This window comes from Crotalus tigris, unplaced genomic scaffold (assembly GCF_016545835.1).
Source record: "Crotalus tigris isolate CLP2741 ecotype Arizona unplaced genomic scaffold, ASM1654583v1 scf7180000024383.4638030, whole genome shotgun sequence".
Taxonomy (NCBI): domain Eukaryota; kingdom Metazoa; phylum Chordata; class Lepidosauria; order Squamata; family Viperidae; genus Crotalus; species Crotalus tigris.
In genome coordinates this window covers 4,552,052-4,579,649 of record NW_024100553.1, presented here as the reverse complement: position 1 = coordinate 4,579,649, position 27,598 = coordinate 4,552,052, and the positions used below count along the sequence as shown (strand labels likewise).

At 39.9% G+C, this 27,598-nt stretch overlaps 1 protein-coding gene and 1 long non-coding RNA gene across 5 annotated transcripts; one reads left to right on the top strand and one right to left on the bottom strand.

The window, feature by feature from the left end:
• Positions 1 to 16: 16 nt before the first annotated feature.
• On the bottom strand, positions 17 to 27,349 carry LOC120301456 (protein bicaudal D homolog 2-like). Of its 4 annotated transcripts, none has more exons than XM_039328752.1 (9): positions 27,023 to 27,349; positions 18,391 to 18,610; positions 18,074 to 18,286; positions 16,701 to 16,853; positions 14,259 to 14,675; positions 10,551 to 11,324; positions 7,232 to 7,383; positions 5,852 to 6,053; positions 17 to 123 (listed from the first exon to the last, which is right to left on the bottom strand). In XM_039328752.1, exons 2-9 carry the CDS (start codon positions 18,601 to 18,603, stop codon positions 64 to 66), a joined length of 2,184 nt encoding a protein of 727 aa, XP_039184686.1. In that variant the 5' UTR covers positions 18,604 to 18,610; positions 27,023 to 27,349; the 3' UTR covers positions 17 to 63. The 4 variants fall into 4 exon arrangements, with proteins under 4 accessions (XP_039184686.1, XP_039184687.1, XP_039184689.1 ...); XM_039328753.1 differs by lacking the exon at positions 27,023 to 27,349 and adding an exon at positions 25,604 to 25,777; XM_039328755.1 differs by lacking the exon at positions 17 to 123 and adding an exon at positions 2,928 to 4,585.
• On the top strand, positions 63 to 7,327 carry LOC120301460. Its single transcript, XR_005554905.1, has 3 exons — positions 63 to 201; positions 6,004 to 6,085; positions 7,193 to 7,327. It is a non-coding gene; the product is annotated as an uncharacterized LOC120301460 (long non-coding RNA).
• Positions 27,350 to 27,598: the final 249 nt, after the last annotated feature.

Here is a 27,598-nt window from a genome sequence, read left to right as displayed (position 1 = left end):
GGGGCTGCCCCCGCCTTGCTGCTCTGTCTATTGTAGCTTCAGCTTTTCCTGGTTTCTTGGAAGTCAGGCTTCCCTCGCTCTTTCCCCCAGCTGGGCTATTTGATTCAGTGGAGGCATTTTCTCCTGGAAAAGGATAGAGTGTATGGGATCAAAAATCTAAGACGTCGGATCTTAAAACACAATAAAGAAAAACGGCGAAAGGTGAGGATGGTGGTTGTAGCCACCGTGGGGCTTCCCCTTCGATTGGTTGTTCCTGTTTGGTCAGGGTTACAAAACTGGAGGGTTCGTTGGGAGGGCAACCCCCCCCCCCCCGTAGCCGTATCTGAATAAGTTCCCAGCCATATTTTAGCTCAGGAATCCAGCCAGCCTGTGTGATCAGTTCATGGCTCATCCATAACATTGGATTAACTAAAGGATGGTTAATATAATGCAACCTTCCTGCGACTTTTGTTCATTTTTCCTCCCACATACTGCTGACCTGTCCACTGATGCCCTAAAGATGACCCAACAGTTCCTTTCAGTCCCATTGTCAAGATTTATCCTTAACCACGGCTCATCTTTTTCTTTCAAATTAGAGGCTGAGATAATTTTTGAAGTTGTTCTTCTGTATTATGAAAGCTAAGACATGGTCTGTTGAGTAAATTACAATGGCTGGCTTCACACAGCACAATAAGCTATAAACCAGATTATGGCTAGCCTAGTTTGTATTATTTATCAGAATTTTGTGCCTTCAGTATAAAATTGCATTTTATTTATCTAAAAGATTATCCTCCCCTGACAAAAAAATCAAGAAACAGTGAAATCAAATTGTGCCCTTCATATTGACAGGAGTAGCACATTCTAAAGTTTCTTGGGCCTCATCTAAAGCCCTTTATCACTACTGCTCTTTGAAATCTTGGGGGAAAGATCTATGAAAATCTAAATGTGTATGTTTCCTCATAGTGTCATTTCAATGTAAGTATCTGGGAGAAAGACATGAGGTGCAACATCAGAAGTAAAACCGAAAAGTTGACAGATTCAGCCAGACTTAAGCTGGACATCAATAATTTTTAATCTTATCCTTTCCTTGAACTGTATTCCATCTGATCAGTATGCAGCTTTTGTAAAGAGTTAGCATCATCATTTTACTTCCTGTGATTTTCTAAACTGTCTTTTTCAGAATCAGTGTCAGATGGGAGTATTTCAGTTCCACCTCTGCTAAAGCACATGGAAGAGCAGTACTTTTTACTCCCCATCCTTTTATTCCTATTAAGTGATGTTAGTGGAATTTCCCATTTTCAGTTATTGTAGTTAATGCATATATTCTGCACCTTGACTTTGGAAGGGACACCACCTCAGCCAGCAAAGTATCTTCACTCAGTTCTATCTATTCTACATGCTCTTTTATGTGATATAAACATTAAAGGTAGGAAGTGCTACTTTTGTATCGTTGTGCACTCCAATGCACCTTTTTTGGAAGCATCACACAGCTCCATTATACAGTCCTTCATTTGTGTCATATTGCTCCACATGTGGCTACTTACTTTCTCTGGCTTACTTTTGCCAGTTCAAAGGATATGGCATTGCCACTCTTAATGACAGAGACTAGCTTCTTGCTACTGGCAAGCATTGGCAAGAACACATATACTTACTCATTAAGCTACAGTTTTATTAGTTTCCCTTTACGGAGGAAGGATGTAGATCCATACGGTTGTCTACATACCTCGTTTGTGTGTGGATAGCTCAGGAAAAGCTACTATAGTTTAAGAATAAATCATTTTAGTTGGAAGTAGATAATACATATACATGGTTCATAAATTTTTAATAGAAATGGTCCCAGATTCTTATTAATGCTATTTTTAAGGGAAAAATGATCAAGTCCAAGGCAGAGTTCAGTCTGACAATTTGTCACATTGTCCCAGTGAAGTAAAGGATTATCTCCTACCTCCCCTAACTTTGTGTATAGGTCTCACTAAAACTAGCTAGGACCTCATGGATAGTGTTAAACTTTCCACAGCTGGTACCGGTAATTAATGACTACTAAGCCAGAGGTTTTTGAACTTTGTGGTATCATGACTCCCCAGAATAAAAATACTATATATCGTCCCCTGTGAATGAGGAAGAAGAGAAGCATATCAACAACTAACGCAGGTAAAGTTTTGGGGGTTTTGAGCTGGCCAATTCTTTATACAAACTATTAGTTCTTCGTATGCAAAGCTGGAGTCCTGTCAGAACATGGTCTGGTTTTATTTGAGCAAACCAATTGTATTTGTCTGTCCTGCCTAGTGCCACCTTATTTTCTGTATTCTTTCTTTCCCCTACCAGCAGATCAGCAGCTGAGCACCCCGGACTACCTTGATTCATAGCACTCCCCTTTTGGGCATCAACATAGAATACAGTCAAAAATACTCTTGCTCAGCTCCTTTCTATATCTACTGTCATGATCACCCTCTAAATGTAATTTAATATCTTTAACTGTTTTTATGTCTTTTCTAGTTTTGTGTGCAGCCCAGAATCTAGTGGAGTTCGGCAGTCAATAAATTTAAATAAATAACATGTGTGGCCTTTAGTACTGGGTATGGTAGGCTCAAGATCTTAGATGTGCAGGACCCATCCCACTATGGCAACGAAGCAATCAGCCTGATAACGAATGGATAAGCCAGCTTACCTAGGCAGAGAAGGAATATAGGCTCCAGCTTTTCCTGCGCATGGTGGAAAAACTTGGCAAACCCCTCCCAGATTGGCTCAAAAATTCCCAGGATATCGTGAACCAATTTGAAAATTTCTGCATTAAACAGTATTTGACACAAATAGCCATGGCTTTCTGTCTCTCTGAATCAAGCATAACTTTTCCCTGCCTGCTGACGTGTTTTGAATGATACAGGGGACAATGAAAGGTCTTCTTTACAGTAACTGAAACACAGATAATGCAAATTAATATTTACATCTTAAGTTTTAAAAATACATATTTTTTATTATTGCATATTGATGAAGGCATACTATTCTATAGGGACTTTCTTTCTATTGAGAAACCCAAAAGAACCATTATATATTAACATTTGTGTTTTTTTTAATTCAAAGGCGTGATAATTTTTTTTCTTATTTCTTAACCCCTTCCTTTTATCAAATTCCCACAGATGTGATTCAATTAAGAGGGGAAGGAGATTTTCACACAATATTACTTAACAATAAAACCAATGTTTGTTATCAAGTATGTGGGTCAAGAAGGGATCTTTAAATAAGTATATTATACTACCCAATTTTCACCAGAAGGGGGCACCAGCCAACCATACAGTCTTCACAATACTGTTCTGTCTGGCAATATTATAATTAAACAAAGCCCAAAATATCTTTCTCTGCCTTTCTCCCAGTGCCTGGCACAATATCCTTGAAATAGCTTTTAAAACCACTTGCATCCAGGCCAAAGGAGGAAGGGGTAATTATATGCATCTACTTCCTGGCACAGAGAAAACCACCCAAGAAACTAGAGATTGACCATTCTATATTACTTTCTCAACTGAACAATATTATTAAGAAATTTTCTGACATTCAGATATTGCAAAACAGAAATGACTATTTCTGGTTCATTATGATCCAAAAAAAATAAGATAAAATATTTCAGCAAATATAGACCCCCCCCCCATTCATTTCAGTAAGACTCTTCCCCTTTAAGTATATTATGTCAGTAAAAAATGGGAGAAAGAGAAAACATATTGTGAAACTATCATAGATGGGCAGGTGTTTTTGGAACAATGCAAATCTATCAAGAATAGAATTAACAAATGATGAAAAGAAACAAAAATGTCAAAGATCATGTCATATGATTCTGCAAAAGATTTCAGACTATCTTGGGATAGAATTATAGGGCAATTGTAAAGGATAATCTTTTTTGGCATGTTAAATAATATGTCTGTTTAGAACTACAAAGTGTTTTGATATTCCTTATGTTTTGCAAAGTTTTAAACTACAGTTTTATTTCCTGGATTGTAGTTAAAAAGAGATTATAAACCAGGGAAATCATTCATTTAAGAGAAACCAGGCGCTTGCCTAGCTCCAAGCTGCAAAATTGCTTCCAGGTATATCTTTATCTGACAATACATCTCATTGTTACATATGCATTGATCCATCAGTTGTGCACCTGTTTCAAGCTACCTGTAAAACTTGTGGCAAACAAATAAGCAGAATAAATGGTGAGTCAATGAGGGAAAAAAATGAAAATATGGGGTAGTGAAAAAGGCAATCCCTGCAGAATTTCTTTCAGTCAATTAACACTGTGTGTAGCCTTATTCAAGGTTAACATAACTGTTATGGGAAGAGAGCTTTAAAAAGATATTACAGGTAGTTTACAAAACAGTTCCCAAAGAATATTTAGAGAGAAAGTATATCTTTGGGAATTCTTAAGGCAGGGAGGAGGAGGCGGAGGCATAATAATAATAAAAAAGCATGTTCTGGCTAGAGGCTCTCTCCTTATCCAGTTTCCTTCTTGAGTGGCTGCAAATTCCAGGTACCAGAGTGTTTTTGGTTATTCAAGAGAATTGGAGTCCTGTAGTCACAGAGAATCCTGAATAACCAAGAAATCCTGTACCGAATCCTGTTAATCTCATCTCTGAAAGGAGGAAGAGGAAAGAAATTGGGGAGAAGAAAAAAAAATGATCAGAAAGATCCATATAATCTCACCAATTTTCTACAACATTATGCTGATTATGGCATGGATTTAATTACCATATTGCTTGACATTTATTTAACACTTGGAATAGAAAGTATTAATTGGCCAACATTATTACCCCATATTAAGGAGGTTAAATGTGGAGGTTTGCTTAAGGTCATGTTACCAATTCTTAAAACATGTATTAATTAAAAGGGATATACAAATAACAAACTGAAAGGGTGACTTGACTGTTTATTTTGGATTTACAAATGAGATCTTTTAAAGTTTTGAAGGAGTTTTTGAGAAGAGACAAAGAGAAAATGAAAAGAAATCAAATGCTGGGATATTATTTAAAGGAATAAAAAATCAAGATTGTTGTACCTATCTAGAAGGTAATTTCTTTACATCTTTTTCCTTTACTATATATCTTTTTCCTTTTCCTTTTTTTGCAATTAATTTTTCTTTTTTTATATTTTTGTTTGCATTAGTTTTTAATCTTTGCATTTGTAAACTAAAAATATAATTTTGCTCCTTTTTTAAAAAAATAAACATAATTATTTTTTTTAATCATTATGAATCTCTCAGATTTTACTCTTTTTCAGGTTTGTTCTCACTGTAGATATGGTACACTTAGCTTATGACTACTTGACTGCCCCAGATTCTTATAAATCCCAACTGTGTGCCTTTTATTTCTTGAAATCATCATCTTTGGCTTGTGAGAAATATTTTGCTAAAAAATAAGTAGCAATTCAGAAATGCTCCAGCATGCAGACTAGAGTTTGTGAATGGCTTCATCTATAACCAAAATTTGCAACTGCTCGTCCCAGGGTGATAATTTTTATTATTTGCCCATAGCTCCTATTTCTGCAAAATAATGAGATCACTACAGTCCAATGACGTTTATGCATTTAAGTCATTGATATTTATGCATTTAAGTAAAGAACAGAAACTGTGCTTAGAAGCAGATTTGCAAATCGGGATTTGATATGAAAACAATGCAGGCTCAGTTCAGCTCTACCCAAACATTGCCTACAACTGGTGCCAAAGAAAGGAGTTCCACAGACCTACATACCTTATTCAAGAACAAAAAGAGAGATAAGTATGTAGCTCTGTGGAACACTCTCCATTACAGCTAGGTGAACAGTGTGTTACATCTATAGCAAATTTAAGAATTGGGTGATTTTTATTCCTCCATCATCTCTCAGTGGTTCCTTTTATTCTTACCGCGCTACCCTTGGTTGCTCTGAGTACCCTCCTATTGCCCCTCAACTCTTCCACTGGGTTTTCAAGAGCCTCCAGTCGATGTGTGAGTGCCAACTTCTGCTGGATCGCCATGCGCAACAAGGAGTTTAGAGTCTTCTTTTCATCCTCTGCAGCTTCCAGTTGCCGTTGCATCTCATCTAGCTGGCTCACATACTGATCACACCTGGGGGCAGAAAATGGAGGCAACAGGTTCAGGTATATGTCGAAAAACAATTCCACAAGCTGCTTTGCAAGGCTAATATCCAATGGCCCTTTAAGTGCCAGAAACAGTATGGAAACTCATTTGAAACACATCTCAGATTGTCTTATATCTGGGGAGAAAAGATGTAGAATAAAGGAATATTTAGAAATTTTATGTTTTGAGTTTCAGAAGCCAGAGAGATAGAACACAGTTTTCAGGATAAGGCTGCTAGAAAGTTGGTCACGTCTCATAACAGGTTATGTAGAATAAAAAGTTTTACAGTGTTTTCATGTCTGATGACTGCTCTATTTTTGTTTCTTTCTGTTACACCATTCTGCTTTTGGTATACTATATCAAGCATAGCCAGAAAAAACTTGGGTAAAACACACTAGAGCAGAAAAGGAATGCACACTGATGTTAAATAAATATGTGGCAAAAATAAATATTCTGCTGAAGCCAGTTAGGCAAGTCCCCATTAACTTGAAACCTTTGGCAGAATGTCCCACTCAAATATACTTGGTCACTATTTCCATCCCTTTTAAAAAATAGTTCTTAATACTGAAGATGGGTGGTTAAAATGCTACTCTCACTGTAGTATTAAAGTATTTTGAAAAAAAAAAGATGCAACCTAAGAAAAATGAAATTTCCAAAATATTTCTGAAATTAACTTTATATATAATTCATCACTGGTTTTGGACACACACTACTACATTTCTGTTTCTCAACTTTTTTTCTAATCCTGTATTGTATTCAGTAACAAAAGGTTCTTTCATAGCAGTTAACCATCAAAATTCAGTGATAAATTTTGCTGAGTTTTCATAGTCAATGAAGAATGAAATCCACCAAAGGCAACTGGCTGTTCCATGTAGCTCCCAGTCACCCTGTCCTTGCACTAAGATAGATAAAATAATCTTGTCATTTTTTACTGTGAGCACACTGACCCACATTAAAAATGAAATTCTGTTGCCTGCTCTCAAAAGAAAGTATATATCTACTGATTCACACACACACACACACGCCTACACCCATACATAATATATACACATATATACTAGATTACAGAACAGTGGTAGTGACAGAAGAACTAACCCAATTCTATTTGACTCTTTACTCCAAAACAGGCTCATTTCCTGCCTCACTAAACAGACCCTGCTTCTAACCTGCTAGCAAACATGGCACGTAGGGAAGAGAAACTAGCAGCATCCTCCTTCAAGGCCTTGAGCTCATGACGCAACTTGATCATGGTCTCTGACACCAGCACCTTTTCACCTTCATACTGTCCTTTGAGATTTGAGAGGGCTGCCTCTGCTGTCTGCAAAGAAAGGTTGCACACATTCACAATATACAAATATCCTTCATTGGCATCATTTATAGAAAATCTAGAAGCTGAATGCTTCCCCAAATCTTCTAGATCACCCTGCAAATGTTATTTCAACCATGGGTGTATCATTGCTGAAGTTTTCCTGGGAAGCTCAGTCTATTAATAACTCCATGAGGGGCAACTGCGCTGCTACATTAACAGATTGAACCACATCTGCATAAAACCTTTTCCCAGAAAACAGTGGATTGCCCATTTCTATAGTTATACGCTTGGAAACATTCATTCTGGCTTTTGTTGACTTTAAAGTTAGTCAGGAAAAGACGTGGCTGTACTGCAGACACAACCTACTATATTTGAAAGCAGGATGACATCATGACATCAGTAAAATGTAACAGAAGGGCCCAGCAAGCACAGGAGGTTAGGAGGAGATATTGGGAGATGCAGCAGAGCTTCCAAACAAAAAAGGAGGGATACAATTACCACGACTATCATCCAGATTATATTGGCACAACTGATGGGAGCTAAGGAATGCATTTTCTTAAGATCTGGAAAGACTGACATGCTTCAGTACAAATTATGGCATCAATGTTTGAAGGCCCAGAACCTAGCTATGTGCTATAGCTATGGACATAGCTTTATTGTGACTACTTTCCTGAAGAAACCCACTTAACTCCTTTCATTTTGTTTTTCTGATGACTTCCATTTGATCCTTATTTAGCCTTTCAGAGGAGCTACATTGTTCTTTTGTTTAAATTTGTTTCATAGAATATCAGGGAAAGTCTGTATCAAAACATTTTAAAGTCATAATATAATGAAAGTTTTTCTGTTTTTATTTATTAAATTTCTAAATCATCACAATACAAAAACAAATATAAAACATCCAGCAATACAAAAATAATTAAAATTCGAAGATGGCTAATGAACAATATTAAACTGGAGCAACACAACACACAAGAATTCACAAGATGACAACATATCCCCCCCCTGGCTTGACACATTAGATGGTCACACCTTGAACCTCATGTTTGTTTCTAACCAGATGGCATGGAATCTGGACAGTTGATTCCCATCTATCCTATTGCCATGGTCTGATCATGCCCTGATCTAGATCTCCATGTAGCAGGGGGCTTATTAGATAACTTATCACAATTGCCCAATGGATCCAATTGTTTCCAGAGGATTTTCTCAGCTGCCTGGAAGGCAGTTTGGTGTGTTTTTGGGAACAAGAGGCAAGCTAGAACTGATGCCTGGAGCACCGGCAGAAAAAGATGAAAAGTAAATCTGACTGAGCACAGGTACAAGTTCATGTTTGGGCCTACACTGGAGGCTAAGCTTTCTCACTGCTCTCATATTCCATTTGTAGCCTACCATCTGCCCGCCTTGCTTAAGGCTATACATCTCCTTTTGAAGAAATCAATATCATATTCTCCTGCTTGACCACTGTGACCAATTTATATAGTGTTTTGTTGAAAAAAAACACTTGTATTCACCAAACCCAGATCCCACTTGTATTCACCAAACCCTTGCTGCATCATCTGGGATAACTTTTGGCATGCAAAATCTGAAAAATGGACAGGGAACTATCTAGATAGTACATTGCCACTTGTAGCTTGGATCCTCACAGATCCTGGTTTTTGATAGGAATAGGCAGAAGTGCGACTACCTAGGTCCAGGAGACTGTCAATTTCTTGTTACAGGAAAGGGAGTTGCCCACAGTCTTGAAAATTGCTGTGGGGCACCCTTTTCTGAAAAGGCCAGTCTTGGATCGAATGGTCTTAGATAACTTTGGGGCAACCTTCAAAAAGGGAAGGTTCTTAGACAGTGGTACTGGACCAGTTATTTAGCACCCAAGAAACATCCAATTATCTGGAACCTTTTCAGTTATCATTCAAGCCTAGGTACAGGATTGAAACAATATTGGTTGCTCTCCTGGATTCCTTGTATTGGGACTGGATGACGGTAGTACATTTCTCTCAGCCCTTCTGGACCTCTCAGCAGTTTTCAATAGGTCCCCAACCTTTTGGGCACCAGGGACCGGTTCCGTGGAGAAAGGTTTTTCCACAGACTGGAGAGTGCATAGTTTTGTGTGCTGCCTGCATCCCGTGGATGGGGCTTTGCTTGTTTGTGCGGACTGGTTGCTGGCATGCTGCGGCCCAGTACCAGTCCACAGACCGGGGGTTGGGGACCCCCCAACCATAGACCATGGAACTTACTAAACTACTTGCAGAGGTTCTAGGAGCTATTTTTTATAATGGTTTTGCTCTTTCCACAATAGGTGAATTACAGGTAGTCCTTGACTTATGACTACAATTGAGCCCGGAACTTTCTCTGCTAAACAATGCAGTTAAGTGAATCGTGGCCAATTTTATGATCTTTTTTTGCTGCAGTTGTTAAGCAGATCCACGTAGCCATTAAGCAAATTTGGCTTCCCCCATTGAGTTTGCTTGTTGGAAGCTCTTGGGAAGATTGCAAATGGTGATCACATGATTCTGGGATCTGGAACTGTTATTAATATGTACAGGTTGCCAAGCACCCAAATTTAGACCATGTGACCATGGTGATGGTGCAACGGTCGTAAGTGTGAGAACCAATTGTCACTTTTTTCAATGCAGTCATATCTTTGAGTAGTCATTAGACAGATGGTCATAAACTGAGGACTACCTGTATGTTTAGTGATGGGGGATGAAGGCATGACTAGAGCAAGGGTTAACAAACTACCGCTCATGAGCCAAATCCAACCTGCCTGTTTTTATATGGCCTGCAACTAAGAACGGATGGATGGATAGCAGATCATCAGGCCTGAACCTTAGCTTAGTACGAGAGGTGTGAGTCCCAGCCAATGTGATTCAGCAGCCTCCTTGGTAGATCAAGGCTGTCCAATGGGTAACAAAATCTTTTGTCTGCAGAACTTCCAGCTGCACTTACAGAGGTGGAAAAGGAGTGGGATTTTGCCGATCCCTGGTCTACAGCTTAAATTTGCCATGTAAAGCTGGGTATCGTCAGTGCCATACCTGTCTGTCAGATGACTTCCCCCAGTGGCTTCATATAGATGTTAAAGAGCATGGGAGTGGATGTTCCCAAACATGACTCTCAGGACCACTTTCCATTCTGTTGGCCCACGGCAGATCTGTACTGCAACTAGGACTTCCTGCACTTACCTGCTTGTTGGCCTTAAGCACTGTGCGCAGTGTAGCAACCTGTTCACGCTTTGTGCTCAACATGGACTTCAGTTTCAGCACTTCTTCTACCAGAACTTCTTTATCACGTTCCAGTTCAGCTCTGTGCCCCATTGGGCGCTGCTGATGGGCAAAGGACAGTGCCACCTGCAGATGCCCCAGCTGTTCTCTCAAGATCTCTGTTAGATTAGTGACATAAAGAGGCTCCAAACCACATGGGGAGCCAGAGCTACTGGCTGGTGATCTGTCTGCACTGCTAGTTGTCTCTATTTCTGTGAACATATGTTTTCTGGAGGGCTGCCTTCTGCGCACACTTTGGACACCACGGCCCTCCCTGTAATAGTCCAATACTACACGGTGTGGGGTTATGTTGTGGCAGGCACAGATGTGATGGTAGAGAGTTGCCATATCTTCAGAAAAAATAAGGATCTCCTCCTGAGTCTCAGCCAGCCGTGACTGATACTCTCTGGTAATCCGTCTAGCAATTCTCAACTCAGCTTCTAGGTGGGCAGCTGCCTCTCTCTCTTGCCGGATTGCCAGTTGGGCCCTTTCCAGCTCCTCACGGTAGCATTCCCTGTTATTGGGTGACAAGCTATCCCCACCGTTATTAGCACTAGGCTTAGCCTCTGGGGCTGGAAGCTGATCTACTTGACGGCTGTTGCACAACTGCTGTTGGGCCAAGATCTCCTTAGTCCTGGTCAGCTGTTTCTTGAGATCTTGCAGATCTGAAGCTAGTGAAGCTTTTTCTTTTTCTGCCTAAGGAAACAAAGACAAGATAGGATAGAATTTCCTATGGCAAGATGTTAATTAGGTTTACATATTACACTATGTGTATTAAAGATAATTACACTATGTACTAAAGATAATTTATTCACTAAGAAACACTGGCTAAATTCATCAAAGCAAACCATGAACCATGGTTTAACAAAGTAACGTAATTGGTGTCATGCAACACATTAAGATAGTATAAAACAAACCACATCTTGCTTTAATGCAATATATGACTACAGAGAATTAGGGAGAGGCAATCTATCCATATTCTAAATCCCAGATTAGCTTAAGTTCTCTCAGAAAGATTTTTTGGTTTGGAATATCATTGGGCCCTTTCAAAAGCTAAGCCCCAATACTTAAAATAAGATTGATCTCAATTCCCACAGCAAGTTAACAGGAACAGGGAGATGCTCTGAACTTCAGGTTTACTTTGTTGGATGTTTTTTTACAAATGTGATAAATAAATTAGAACACACAGACTACCAAATTCTGCCTTGATTTCACTAAGACCAAGGCTGTTTTTTTCAGTCTTTATCTATTATCTATCTTTAGGCTCTGGCCCATCTTGAGATGGCAAGGAGGGGTTCTCCCATCTCCTTAACAGTCCTGCCAAATTTCCATCAGGGTTTCTCCGAGCCAGTGTTTAACTCAGACAGAAAAGCACTGAGCTTTAGACCTTGATATGCCACCAAGGATTAGCTTTCATAGTGAGCTGGAAATGAGCTCCCCGACAGTGTTCTTTGCTAAACTAGGTATACTATTAAATGGGAAGAAAGTGGGGAGAAACATACTCAACAGAGGAGGAAGTGAAAAACCATATTTCAAGAACCTGTTTCACAAGCAGAAACTTTGGCACAAGGTAGTCAAGCAGCCCAATCAGGCAAACGTGAACTAAAAAAAGTAGGGAGCTGCAATGAGTTCTACAGTTGAAAGGGGTGCTCCTAAATCTGAAAAATGGCATCACATAGTCCAAGAAAAGGTAACTACCAACATCTGAAGAGCTCACAACCAGAATCACTTCTTGCACTGAGTGCCAATTTGTAGTACCAAAGAGTAATTTTCACTTTTAAATCCCTGATTAAAATGTTTTAAATGTCTCCAGCCTTGTATTGGCTCTTCTGACCTACAATCTCCCCACAGGAGTTCAGTGACATCTTAAGCGTTGATGAGTTAGAATTAACATTACAGGACTTATTGTTTTAGTCTCATTGCAACCCATTAATTGCACATTAGCTTCTGCATTCTTTGCTAGTACAAGTAGTCCTCAACTTACACCACAGTTGGAAGCATGATTGCTGTTGTAAGTCAGTGCGATCATAAAATGTCACATGACTGCACCAACTTACAATGGCAATCCAGGCATTTCCAATTGTGGGTCATTAAGTGAGTACCCACCCCAATCCAAGGCATTCCAGGCTAGGTCCTCCCCCATCCAGCCTCAGTAAGGTAAGAGACTGCCTCTAATTCCTTCCACCTGCCTATCTCCCCTTCTCCCCCATCTCTGCTCTTTGGCTGCCAGGCATCCTGTCTTGTGGGGTTGTTTGCCATGCTCCATGAAACTCCAGCTGCCCTAGTCTGCCCCAGCCCACTCCAGCTACCATTCATTCATTTCCTGAGATAGGATAGCCTTTGGAATGCTGCACTGTCCTTCCAAAGACAGCAGAGTGTTTTGAAGGCTCAGGGAGTCACATGTAGAGAAAGGTTGACTGGAGAAGCTGGGTCTTAAAAAAAAAAGAGAACAAAGGCAGCAAGTGGTTCTGCTTCGGCAGCTCGGTGCAAAAGCAAAAGGTCAGTACAGGGACCTGGGAGAGAAGGCAGTTGGGCAAACAAATGCTTGCTGGTGCTTCATGGGTGCTGACGCTTTATGGACACCGTGGCTTGGCGATGCACTCCTGGGCCGGCTGGGGAGCCATGTATGGGAAGTGTTCACAACAGAGAAGCAGGAGCACCCAAGGACAGCATGGCAACTGTAGATTCAAAATGGAAATAGCAAAGCAGCAAGGTGCTTCTGCTTCAGTGGCTGGTCACAAAAGGCGAAAGATTGTTGTAGGGAACTGGGAGAGAAGGCAGCTCTAGGTGAATGAATGCCTGCTTGTGTGGGCTGCAGCAGCCAAGGCTTCACAAGACATGGCAAGCAGCCCCAATGCTGTGGGGTTCTGCAGTTGCTTGCAACCTTTCAAGGCAGGGCGCAAGGTAGCCAGAAGGGCATAGATGGGAGATGTAGTCGTAAGTGCAGATGAGCTGCCAAGCACCTAAATTTTGATCACTTGACTGTATGGGGTGCTGCAATGGCCATAATATCAGGCACAAGTAATAAGTTCATTTATTCAGCACTATCATAACTTTGAAAAAAAAATGGTCATAAGTTGAGAAATACTTATAATTCTACGTGATATTATCAGATACTGGAGTTAATCTTCAGGGCTGCAGCCAGGGAGATCAAAAGCCAAAAAGTTCATTTGCAGAAGCAATAGTCCTGGAGGAAAAATGTGTTTCCCAACATCTCAACCCTTCATTAAAGGACACATAATCAGATAGCAGTTATGTATGTTCCCAGAAACTCCATGCCTATACAAGAGAGTTTTATTTTATTGGGATGGGCTTTGTGATATCAGGGTGTTTTGAGAATCATATCAAAATGAAAAATCCATTCTGCCAGATCTCAGAACAGTTTGGCTAGAATTTTCTCCATATTATCCCAGTTTATTCTACACATACACTGACCATTCACCTTTGTTTTTAATTCATTTGAAGTGGTATATCTGAATGAACGCTGCTGGTCATCAGTAACTCCTTGGCAACTGAAACAAATCTGCTCACTTCTCTGTTCAATAAGAAAGCAATCAGTGTTGCAAACCATTACTCTGTCAAATCCAAATTCCTGTTCCCCAACCCTAACCAAAGCTCTGATTTCCTTACCTGTTGGAGTTGCTGCTGTAGCTTGTGAATCTCTGCCAAGTTAAGTTCACTGAAGAGATCTGCAACAAGACCAGGTGCAGGCTGGAAGTTGTGAGGTGTGGATGTCACCCCCCCTACGTTGCTACCATTGGCAAAACCACTGTCTTGCTCCTCGCACTCTGTGGTGTGGCTGTGGCTGAGCTCCTCCAGGTTGGCCTGCAAGCTGTTCAGAGAATCATGACGGCCCCCAACATAGACGGCTAGCTCCCGCCGCAGTTCCTGCTTCTGCTCACGCTCAGCCTGGACAGTCTCAAGGGCCTCCTGAAGTTGCTGTTCGGCCAAATCCCGAAGACGGCCCAGTTCTTGTAGCTGGGAACCAGCCAACATGAGCTCTTCCTCATGGCACCTTAAGGCACGCTTGACACTCTCAAATTCCACCTTAGGATGAAACAGAAACTTAGTACTGGCACTGCAACTGTATTCCATTTCACACTTTGAAGTCTGTATCTTTCTTCATTCATATGTAGATCAAAATTATATCAATTAGATTAGGTCACACTTGATAGCATATAAATTGAATGAATGTATAAATGAATAAATAAATAAATGCATCATCTATGCCTTTTTTTCTGTGCCAATAACACTATTCTTAAAATCTACTACTAAGGCCTTTCTCCATTTAAAAATGTCAAACATCTGATTGCAGCATGTGTAATTTGCTTCTTCAAGGAATTCACTGCCTGACCTATTAGCAGAACAAAGTATTTTAACTCAGTGACCGTATAATAGTCAAAGTTTAACTTGGAATGTGGATGAGGAAGATAAGCTTACACTAACAAATCTTAATAAAAATGCAACAATGGATCTGTTTGGGTCTTGAAAATATTTATACTATGATCTACACAAGGGAAAAAAATCTATTTTCTAAAAACAATCATAATTGTTTAAAATTGTCTTCAATTGTCTACAAGGTTGATAAACTTTGTAGGGATTTCTGTTTTGTTGGAAAACTCCATATAGAGAAAGATTAGTTTAAGCTACTGTATCATAAAACTAGATACAAGTAACACAAGTGAATAAGAAAGGGAAGCAGGTCAACCTTAACCAAAGAAAAGATCAGAAAACAAGAATGAACTTGTTTTCAATGAGGGGGAAGTTAGATTTTCAAAATACTTTCTGAAAATTTTAATTTCTTAATGCTCTGAACAATTTTAACACCTTATCTTCATATACATAGAAACTTTCAGGAGTTTTGACCCTTTACACTTAAGAAGCATTCTCCAGAATTTTTTGTTAAGAGTCTGTCTTTCATATCCAACTACACCAGCAGCTCTGAAGCCAATTTGTCATGACGCTCTCCTGGTATGTGGAGCAGCTCCCAAAATTCCCCAGCCAGAAGGAACATTACTGAGAATTGTGGAAGCTGAAGTATATATACCTGGAACTTGCCAGTTAGAACATATTGTCTTAGACAAAAAGGAATTTTATTTATCACATTTGTATAGCTGTCCATCTCACATGAAAGTGACTTTGTGCTATGTACAGCGCTTAATTAAAAAATAACAAACACATAAAAACAATCAGTTAAAAATAACTACAGGAAACAAACAAAACAGGAAATTATATTAACTGCAGTAGGGGAGCCATTGCAAAATCTCTCTGATCTCCTTGGGCCCCAGGCCTAATAACATTGCCAGGATTTTGGAGACTTGCAGAATGTTGAGAGGGATGGACCTAACTCACTTTTCCTAGAGGGAGAAGATTCCACCAGGCGGGTGCTGCAGTAGAGAATAAATCTTCCAAAACAACTCTTAAAGGGAAGATTATCCCCCGCCTCATTCACCAATATACAATTATCCACTAAGTGTATAGGGATTACAACTCCTAAAATTTCTAAGCACCATGGCATTTAGGTATTGTAGTTCCCATACACCTGAAGGTTGATTTACACCTTCTCCGTGTCTTGTACACTTTTAAGTAAACAACTAGCTGAGGCACTTCCTACTTATGGAGACCGGGGAACAACAGGTAAACTATGCAGTGAGGATGAAAGCTAGGAGAGCAGGAAGTGACCGGTTAAGTTCTTGAGTTCAACAGGCCCTTGCTTCTGCACAAAGAGCCACTATTTATTTCTACTCGGCCCTTTCCCTGTATTAATTTTCCAAATCCCATCCTGTATGCAAACAGACACTCTCCATGGACTGAAAAATGTTTGAATCCACTCTCTCTCTCCAATTATATGCTAACTCAGGACAAGGATAATATTGCTAATGAAACTGCATACCTAGCACACAGTTGTAGACAACTGAAGTAGTGTCCTTAGAATACAGGAGTTAAGCATTGAATAACCTGTTTCATATCAAACCAACAGTAGAGCAAGTCCTAAACAGATATAATGGAGGGCACATGCATACATACAGATGAGGTTAATGCCAGGTGCCCACATTGTGGATACCCTTATACCTGATTTCCCCGGAGGATGGAGACCTGTTTCTGCAAGGAGATATTTTCTTCCTCAAGCTCGCCACAATCCTGCAACTGGCGAAGCTCCTGTGTCTTAGCTTGTTTCATCTCCTCACGCAATTGATTTTTTTCAGACTCCAGGGTCTGGCACTCCTGGAAAGGAATTATGAGAAGGGTATGTAAAGCTGTTTATTTCCTAAAACAAAAATAGAACTAACCTTAGAAGCAATTTAAGACTGCCCATTGTGTTTTAACAAACTATTAAGTAGAATAAAAAGCTTCTCCTAAAAATAAGTTCTGAAGGTTACCCTTGGAATTTGTGATCCAGCATTCTAAACCAGACCTAACTATACATAGTCTATCACTGGGAAGCCTTGTTCTTTATATGAGAAGGATGCAAAAGAAAGGGGTAAAAGCAGCAAATACAGTAGCACACTTGATTGGTCTCAGAAAAGGAGCAAAAAGTGTTTTTTCCTAAGGAAGGGAATGTAACAGAAAGAGTATATGTTAATATGATAGGAAAAGTCAACACCCAACCCCCTTCACAGAATACAGTTATTGCTGCATTAACTCTCAAGAGATAATTTAGTAGTCACATGAATATTAATTTCTTGACAGAAAGTCAAATGCTTATCGTCAACTTGTGGCTGCACAGATCTTTTGAATGTCTCAGAAATACGGCAGTGGATACAGAACTCCAGTTCCAAGACTGAAAAAGAGCCAGAAATAGTCTGCTGCACTGCACTTTTGAAGTACCTCCAGAATCACCACCACCACTACTCTGAGTCAAGCAGATGGAAACCACAGTACAATTTTATGGATAAAATATATTTCAGACACTTGAGATGTCAGACTAAAGTAACATGGCCTCCTCCCAGAGGTGTTTTCGGTAGGAAGATTGTTACTACATTTTTTTCTGTTCTTCAAAGGATCTCTCAAGTGAAAGTTTAAATGCTTGGATTATTTCCCACACACTGTTTCCCAGCTTTAAGTCTGAAAAGGAGTGGGGAGAGATGGTTTCGTGACTTTTTCCTAAATAAGCAGGACATTACACTAGTATATTTATAAATCCCTGGAAACCCAAGTGTAGCAATTAAGGTCCGGTTTAAACATGAAAAGTAAACTCTCCAAGTCTTATGGCAGCAGAAATTCTAAAGCACATGGACAGTAACTGGTCAAATTTCAAGACAAATAAAAACTGAACCAGCTGTGCAGTAACGAGATCCTCAGCTGTACTACTTTCAAACTTGTTTTGCAATCTCTTTCTTCCTGGCTAAGAGTACCAGAACATAGTCATTTGCTTAATATGAATACAATTACTTTATATAATTTACTTTATTTTGAGGCTTCTAAGCATCTCTCTCCTAAATTACCTTCCTTAAGTCTCGCAGAGCTATGCTGAGCCGCTCATTTTCCGCCCCTGTATTGTCAAGCTGGGATTTCAGGAATTTCACATCACTTTGAAGCTCCTCAATGGTTTGAGTCAGATGGGCCTCTTTGGAAGCTGATTCCCTGAGTAGAGACTCTTCCCGGTTCTCCCCATCAACTGCTGCTCGTTTATGACTGCTATGAGATTCTGCCAAAGCCTAAGGCAAAGAAGATGGAAGACATTCTAAGAAACAGCATCCTCACTGCCCAAGCTAGGTCATCCTAAAGGGTCAAAGGCAGAGCTGGGAAATTGTTCACGTACCTCCTTCATGTGGGTCAATTCTACACGCAGGACCTCTAGCTGACCTTCTAGATCTCCACAGTGCTGCTTGAGCTCTTCATTCTCCTCCAGTACAGCCAGACCATATTGGGCTGCCTGGACATTCTCTTGGATTGCCTCCTGCAGCTCAGCTGCTAGTCGATCCACCTCTGCTTGCAGCTTTGTAGGATCCTGGGCCATGAGAGTTTCTGGCATGCTATACCTAATGATAAATAAAAATGTGGTAGGAAATTGGGAATAATGAATACGTTAGATCAGTGGTTCTCAACCTTTCTAATGCCGCGACCCCATAATACAGTTCCCCATGTTGTGGTGACCCCCAACCACTTATACATTACCAGGTGCCAGGGGCGTAGCCAAAGAAAAGGGGGGAAAAATGGCGGACAGCCTTGTTTGACGACCCCCGTGAAATAGTTGTTCGACCCCAAATGGGGTCCCGACCCACAGGTTGAGAACCACCACGTTAGATAGAATTAAGGATAGGGCTATCCAGTGGTCAGCACAACCAATTCCCTTTAGTTTCAAGAATAGGATCCCTATACAGCCGAAACCAATGTGTGTTTATAGTTCTAACTTAGTGATCCTTAGAGTTAAGTGACCAGTTTTCCATGTAAGACTAATTCACTTATTATATAGCCCAAGGTGGGCAACTTGCAGTCCAACGGTGATAACCATTATTGTCAGGATTTGTGAACACCAAGAGTGCAGTAGTTGTGGGGGAAATCCAAAGTCCAAAAATAGTCCTATTTAATCTTTCAGCCATTCTTATCCACTGAATGATGCAGGCCTCCCATTTTGCAGTACTTAACCATTTCAATTAATCTTAAATGGAGCCCTTGGCTACCAATCTCAATACAATCTACAAAACATGAATATGTATCTGAATAAACTAAATTTTGTCTAACAAGGGGTAGAAGGCCTAACATACTACATACTGAGGGGCACATGACATGGACTATGTAATTTGTTAGCTAACATAGTTACTTTATATTTTACTTCATATTTTGTAGTTTAAGTTGACTTATTTTCTTTCTTTTAAAATAATGTTCAGACACATTACAGACTGGAATGCGGAATAGCTTTTAACATTCCTAAACTTATCTCCAGATAAAAAAAAGTTTCTTAGTACAAATCGGGGTCTGGTTTATCTCTTTTGGGAACCCTAAACAATCTTTTTCCTTACAATTTACATCCCTTCTGATGTCAGACCTTATTTTAATGAACATATGTGATATTATGGGATGCAAATATGAAACATGTTTGACTACATGTAACTGACTTCCTATGCAAAGGCGAGGTTACTTTTATCCTGTCCAATCAACTTTCCTCTTCCATTTTCTTTGTAGTGTTAACTATAAAAAGGAAGGTAACATGGGGTTCAAAGTTCTCGGTCTTTTTCATACAGAAATCCCACTTTAATCAGGGTACCCTAATAAACTGCTTTTAAATGATCTTCCGACTAGGTTACTTATTGGAAAGGTAAACTGAGGCAGAACCTAAGGTCAGATTTGGCTATCAATATTGAGCACATCAAGATAAAGGAATGGCAGATCAGACCAGCATGAGTTAGACATTTTTAAATTAAGCAAGCTGGTCCTTCTTAATGATAATGGCAATCAGAATTTCCATCATTAAGCAACACGGTCAAAAAGTGTGTCATGACATGACCATATTGCTTAGTGATGGCAATTCCGGCAATCCTGTCCTGTAAAATAAGAATCATGGATCATTAAGTGAAGACCACCTTGCAACTTCCTACTGGCTTCCCAGAGTCAGGGAAGACAGCAGGAAGTTGCAAGTCCCAGATGGCTCACAAGCAAGCCCGTGGACTGAGAAGTAGCTGCTGCCAAGTGAGGGAGGATGTACAGATGGCTGGCAAGGTATGGCAGAGATGGCAGCTGCTGGGTCAGGGAAAGCATGTGAGTGGCCATTGAGGCACAGAACGAAAGCAACTGGACTGAGAATATCTATGCCAGGTGGGGGAGCCTTATCAGAGTGACTTATAACCTTCCCTGCCAGCTTCCCCACTGACTTTGTTTATAAGAAGCCAACAGCAAAGATTGCAAATGGTGATCATGTGATGCAGTTGTGAGAGCCAACTGTTAAGCTCCCAGATTATAATCACGTGACCAAGAGGGTGCTGGGATGTTTGGAACTTCAAGGATTGGATGTAAGAACTATTTGTTCAGGACCATCATAACAGTTGCTGAACAAGTAGTCGTTAACCAAGAACTATTTGTATAAAGTTTTTATAGGTTTTTTCCTACTCTAGGACCTAGAAGCTGTGGGGATCTGGATGTAGCGCAGCAGGCTTCGATGGGTGAGACTGGCCCCATCCTTGATGTCCTTCCAGTTTCCAGAAGTCCCTTAAAACCTGGCTATGTCAATAGGCTTGGGGGTCTTACAAGAATGCAGATTTAATGAGGTGGCTATATCATGTGTAACAACTACAGTAATGCTCTCCCTACTCTTCTAAAGTTCTAATTGTAGTATGTTTTTGTAATTACTGTCTTTAATATTTTTATTGTATGCCACTAAGAGTATGTTTCTATGAGATGGGTGGCATATATGATAAATAAAATATTTAAAAATAATGCAGCAATAGCTGGTAGGCCAAGCTGTGCTCATGGCTACACCTATATTTGAGACAAACACAGCCTGCACTTTAACTTATCTAAGCACTATCTGTTCCTCCATGACTTTCAAATGTTAAGAATTAATAGCAAAAAAGGAGCCAGATTAAAGGACAGACAATTAAGATTGCTCTTAAACAATATGCAAGTTAACGTGTATCCTACATTACTTCTATCCTTGAAGGACTTCTGGAAAAATAAGATATTGCATACTCATTGAAAATGTTTTCCTGGGCACTCCTACTCCATGGAGCATCTTAAGACACTGCAACTAGACAACAATACTAACTGTAATGCAATGCATGTCATTTGAACTTTCAGGGATGTTAAGGGCCGATTAAAGTTTTATAAAACTATATCTTGGAAACCTGATTTGTGGAACACATTGTGATCCAATTAGTGTAGCTTCAGGTTTAATGAAGCATTGAGAAGGAAAGAATCATGAAATAAGGAAGCAATTAAAGACATGGCACCAGCATCTATAGTCTGTCTCTATGTATGAAAAATGGAAAATGCAAATTTTTGACTTTATGTTTTTGAACAGAATGAATGAATGAATACCACTGTCAGCAACTCAACTGATCTGAAAATGTAGATTTTTTTGGTAGGTAATTTTAAGACAGTATGTTGTCTCAGCTGACGACTCACAAATTATTCTTAACTGCCTAAAGTCAAATATTCCATGAATGTTATTTTGGATTGCAGATTTTTTTTCTTATATTAACAAAGAAAACTTTTTCTACTAGCCCTGCAGCAGTCAGCACAAACCTAGCAGCACACAAAGCTTCTCCTTCTCTTCCTCAGCAAAGTTAAAACTGCAGGCACAAAAGCAGAAACAGATAAAAATGCAGTTATTTCTTTCTTAACGTGCTTGGTGAGATTTAGAATCTATAAAAGTCATTGCTTTAATGGGTATATTTCACATTAAGACTACATAGCCAAGCTCAAATATTTTCTAGGCAAGTTTGTTTTGATCACACACACTCAAGCTAACTTCCCTCACAAGGCCTTCAAGGGTTAAAGGAAAACATACTTCCTGAAAGAGAAAAAAATGTCATGTTCACCGATTTACTTTTTCTAATCTGCACAAGTTTCTTTACTGCTCTCATATTGCTTTTTTGTTTCATTTTCAGTTAGTTTTTTTTACAATACAGCCTATACAGATATATTCATTTTCCTCTTAAGTAAAAAAATACTCTGTGTTCCTTTTTTATTTTTAGTCTCATTGTAATCCTTTCATTTTATTTAAAATAAAGAATGTTCATTGTCTATGAACAGATAATTACTAAGGTTCTGCAATTACAGGTAGTCCTCAATCTAAAACCCTTCATTTAGTGACTGTTCGAAGTTACAGCAATACTGAAAAAAGTGACATGAACAGTTTTCACACTGCAGCATCCTCATGGTCACATGATCAAAATTCACACACTTGGCAACTGGCATATGACAGTTGACTTGTCCTGGGGTCATGTGATCACCATTTGTAACCTTTCCAGCTGGCTTTTGACCAGCAAAGATTCACTTAAATGCAGTGATTCACTGTGGCAAGAAAGGTCGTAAAATGGGACAAGGCCTACTTAATATCTTAGCAACAGAAATTTTGGACACAATTGTGGTCGTAGGACTACCTGTATTATGTAAATGTTTTAATGCTTTGACAAATCAAAAACCACTTCAATTAAAATGCTCAATCCTAAGTATTGAGGTTTTTTTGTGTTTAATAGAATAACAGAATTGGAAAGGACCTTGGAGGTCATCTAATCCAACCCCCTGCTCAAGCAGGAAACCCTACACCATTTCAGACAAATTATTGTCCAATCTCTTCTTAAAAATCTCCATTGTTGGAGCACCCACAACTTCTGGAGGCAGGTTGTTCCACTGATTAATTGTTCTGTCAAGAAATTTCTCCTTAGTTCTAGGTTGGTTCCTTCCTTGGTTAGTTTCCATCCATTGCTTCTTGTCCAGCTTTCAGGTGCTTTGGAGAATAGATTGACCCCCTCTTCCTTGTGGCAGCCCCTAAAATATTGTAATACTGCTATCATGTCACCCCGAGGCTTTCTTTTAATTAAACTAGACATGCACAATTCCTGCAACCATCCTTCATATTTTAGCCTCCAGTTCCCTAATCTTCTTTGTTGCTCTTCTCTGCACTCTTTCTAGACTCTCAACATGTTTTTTATATCATGGCAATCAAAACTAGAGGCAATATTTCAAGTGTGGTCTTACCAAGGTATTATAAAGCGTTTCTACTTCACATGATCTTGATTCTGTCCCTCTGTTAATGCAGCCAAGGACTGTATTGGCTTGTTTGGCTGCTGCTGCACACTGCTGGCTCATATTTATGTGATTGTCCATTAGGACTCCAAGATTCCTCTTGCAGTTATTGCTATTGAGCTAAGTTTCACCCAATCTGTACATTTGGCTTTTCTTGCCTAAGTGTAAAACGTTACTTTTTTCACCACTGAATTTCATTTTGTTAGATAGGGTTCAGTGTTCAAGTCTGTCAAGATCTGTCTGGATCTTGAGCCTATCTTTTGAAGTATTGGCCAGTCTTGCCAGCTTGATGTTGTCTGCAAATTTGATAAGTTCCCCTTCTATCCCCTCGTCTAAATCACTGGTGAAGATATTGGGCCTAAGATATTGGGATACCCACTGCATACTTCCCTCCATGTAGATGCAGTCCATTAAGAACATGTTGAGTGCAGTTGGTCAGCCAGTTACAAATCCATCTGGTGGTGATGCTGTCTATCCCACATTTTTTCTATCTTTATCAAATAGTACATTGTGGTTGAGTTTATCAAATGCCTTATTAAGTTCAATTAAATTATATCCACCGTATTTCTCTGATTGCTCTGTTTCGTGTTTGTTCTACTGCTTATATCAGGCTCTTTGATGTCTAAACTTCTAACAATTATTGACAATGAGAATTAAAAATGTTACACACATAGTAAGTGCATTTGACAGGACCTACACAAAAACATGCTCAACCCACAGCATACATAAATTAGGCATACATTGGTCCTAACCTTACAATTGAAGAGTTTCTTGTGTATCCTAAACACACAAAAGATACAGTTGTTCTCCAGAGTTAATAATTATTATGGGGACCCAATCTTGATGAAAGTCAAGCCAAGGTTTTCCCTTCCAAAAATGTATTACGGGAAATAACAATTTAGATACATACACTGATTTGGAGGGGAAAAGATAGAAGCAGCAATTAAGCTATATTGCTCCAAAGAATTGCATAAATAAAACATAAGAATTAGCCTAAGTTGAATAAATAAACTGCAGGCATGCTACCAGATGGAAAAGGAACCAGTCCATTAGTTTGATTTTCTGTCCAGAAATGCAACTCTTAAAAGTACATACCTAGGACAAAAGGATAAATATATATAGGACACCAATCAAGTTGAAAAAGCAAGTAAAAAAGTTTGCACTTCCACCCTCCCAACCAATTAGCTCCAAGAAACTAAATATCCAGGAATAGGTACTAAAGCAAGTGGTAATTGTGCCAAGAGATGAAGGCTCTGGAATAGAAAACTCGTGACCTTTCTCTGCTTGCATCTAACATGGTATGATCATACCCAACATCTTTCCTGCTGCCATGCTTCTTTCTCTCACAGAAAGATCCAAACATTGTGGCTGGCACTATTGCAGTCAGCAGCTGTCCACAGCCCACTAGCCAGATGTCAAAGTATCTCCCTCACAAATCCAATTCTTGTCCTGATTGGAGAATGTCTACTACCAGCCAGTGATCTACATAAAGTGTAAGGACAATAAAAGCTGAGGTATAATCAATAACTTTTCTTAACATGCCCTGCACATGCAAAATCTGGACACCAGTAAGCAGCAAGTCAAATCAGACGCAACAGAGGCACAACACAGTGTAAAAATTAGTTATGACAAGATAAACAATCTGAATCCAAAGTATTCCAGTACCACAACAAGCAGCAGGATTAAACTGTTTTTCCAGTCCCCCAAAAGAAAATTTTCAAGTTGGTTGCACTGCAGAAAAAAAAGATGCAAGAATCTGAACCTTGATTTCATTATATAGGTAATCCTTGACCTACAACTATTCATTTAGTGATTGTTCAAAGTTACAATGGCACTGAAAACAGTGAGTTACAACCAGTCCTCACACTTACAACAGATGCAGCACCCCCATAGTTATAGTATCCCCATGATCACATACTCAAAATTCAGGCACTTGGCAACAGACATGTATTCAGGAGCTCAGAGTTATGTGACTGCCATTTGCAACCTTCTCAGCTGGCTTCCAACAAGCATAGTCAATAGGGGAAGCTGGATTTGCTTGCTAACTATATAATTCTCTTAATGCAGTAATTCACTTAACTGTGGAAAAAATTCATAAAAATCATGAAAGAATTCATAAAATCGGGCATGACTCACATAAGAGCCACCATAGCAAGGGAAATTCTGGTCCCAATTGTAGTCGTAAGTTGAAATTGTCTGTAAACACAGCTCACCTGCGATAGATAGCAATTGCTGAAATTCCTTGGGAACAACTTCATTAGCTTTTCCTAACAACAAAACCTACTTACCTAATCCTGCTTCTAGTTTCAGCATCTCCTGACAAAAGCCTAAGAAATTGTTGCTGGGAACAAGTAGCTTATTAAAAATTTTCTGCCATCTCAGAAATGGGTGAGATCCTTATTAAAAGTGCGGAAAGTCGAAATCTTCTACAATTCATGGCCCCCTGAAGAGCAACAACTGTGTTACCCAACTGTTAGCTAAAGACTAGCGGTAGGGAAATAAGTTACAGTATTGCTTCATACAGAATGTCTAAAAAAGATTTTTGCTTTCAGAGGCAAACCTTTCACTTCCTTTCCCGGTCAGTCCACCGGAAAAAGAACAAAAATGTATTGTATCTGCGGTCTAAGTGCTGCAGTGTTAAGTAGGCAAAGGCCTATCATTTAGAGGCATTTGAACTAGAGAGTGTAGCAATTCAAATGTCAGGAAATAGTCTCAGATGTGAAAATACTCCCGATTCACAGCATTTCCTCCCATGATAATTCCTAGCTAGCATGATGTCAACCTAAACTTTTCCCAAAAGCTAATTATGGACAGTGTGTGTGTGCACACGTGTGCTTGGGGATGAAAATAATCTGAGCTAACACAGCCATGACCTACATTTGCTATGTAGAGAAACCCACTGTAGTCAAGAACTGAACACATGAAGCAAACAGACCATAACAGTAGTAGAACAACTGGAACAGGGCAGTAACTGGCAAACTCGGTATTGTAGTGTTTCAAGCCTGCCCAGGAGGCATGACGTACCTTCTGCTTGAACCCTCCATATACCCATTTCGCCAAGAACATGTGATAAGCCATAATCCTTAAAATAATGAAGCCTTAGTAAGTCTGAACAATCAACAATGGTTGCACCATTATATGATACTGAAGAATGCTGCCTCACATTCCCTACAACGTAACTAAGAGAAGCATTCACACCGTACAGGACGCTGGAGTTGCAGTTTCCTTGCAATAACCAGGGGGTTGGACAAGATGACTCCCGAAACCCCTTTTTCCACTGTGCTATAGTGGGCTTTCACATAGCAGAATTTTGCTCGCTTATTTTTAAAAGGTGCACGCCCTCCTCTCATTTCACAGGACGCAAAACACAAGACTGCTTGAAAGCGGTTTTCGAATAAAAGTATAAACTTTGCAAATCCCAAACGATAACCTTGCGCACCATAACTCCGTCACAGAATACTTCATTCAAGCCGAAGTTCTTTCGAGTTGTACAGGATTTTTATTTGTTTTGCTTTTACAAGAGGGCAGACTACGCGTGCCTGATTCAGTTCCCCCAGCCTAATGCCCTCCAGATACACGCTGGCAATTATGAGTAATATAAAACTGTTGCTGCGGAAAGCGATTCCCATCAACCCGAACGGACTCCGTCTTTCCCGCTCCCGCCGGCCCGCCCTACCCAGCGGCAGCCACGCCAAAACTTTTCTCACCTTGTTTTTCAGAAAAGGGGCGTGGTTCGCCTTCGCCAATAGCAATAGCCCATTGAGCGGGAAGGGAATGTCCGAAAAACTATCTGGGCTCAATTCTGTTTTTTCAGCACAGGCAAAGCAACTGTCCACTCGGGAGTGTTTTTAGGCCACAGCTTCCCTCTTCTCCAAAGTCTACAGGTCAAGCGCCTTTGGCGTCCGGCGACTAGCCCCACCAGTCACCGCCGCCAATAAAATATGTGGTTCACTTTCATCCGACCCCGCCCATCCTCTTTATAAGCCCGCTCCTTCTCCCTCCCCGAACGTTTGAAATTCCTCGCGCGCCTAAACGAGAAACTCTGCTGTCCGTTATACGACATATAGAGTGAGAAGCGAGAAAGTTGATTGGTCTCCGACACTCATGGGCAGCTCTAACTGGATAGGTTTTTTTTAAACAGAATACCGTTTTCTCATCTGATAGGTTAAGAAAGCATTACAGAGTCTGAAATCCCGCCCCTCCTGCTTTCTGTTTGGCTGAACTCCTAAAGCGTTCCACCAGTAAGTCCCACCTTTCAGTTCTCGGTTGGAAAAACTGTTATC

Bases quoted from the DNA above. Each gene is read 5' to 3' on its own strand.
- LOC120301456 (XM_039328752.1), bottom strand. From the start codon at position 18,603: ATGCCAGAAACTCTCATGGCCCAGGATCCTACAAAGCTGCAAGCAGAG. The intron at 11,325-14,258 runs GTAAGGAAATCA...TTGTTTCCTTAG, and splicing joins TACAGCAGCAACTCCAACAG to GCAGAAAAAGAAAAAGCTTC. The intron at 7,384-10,550 runs GTAAGTGCAGGA...CTTTCTTTGCAG, and splicing joins TGCTTAAGGCCAACAAGCAG to ACAGCAGAGGCAGCCCTCTC.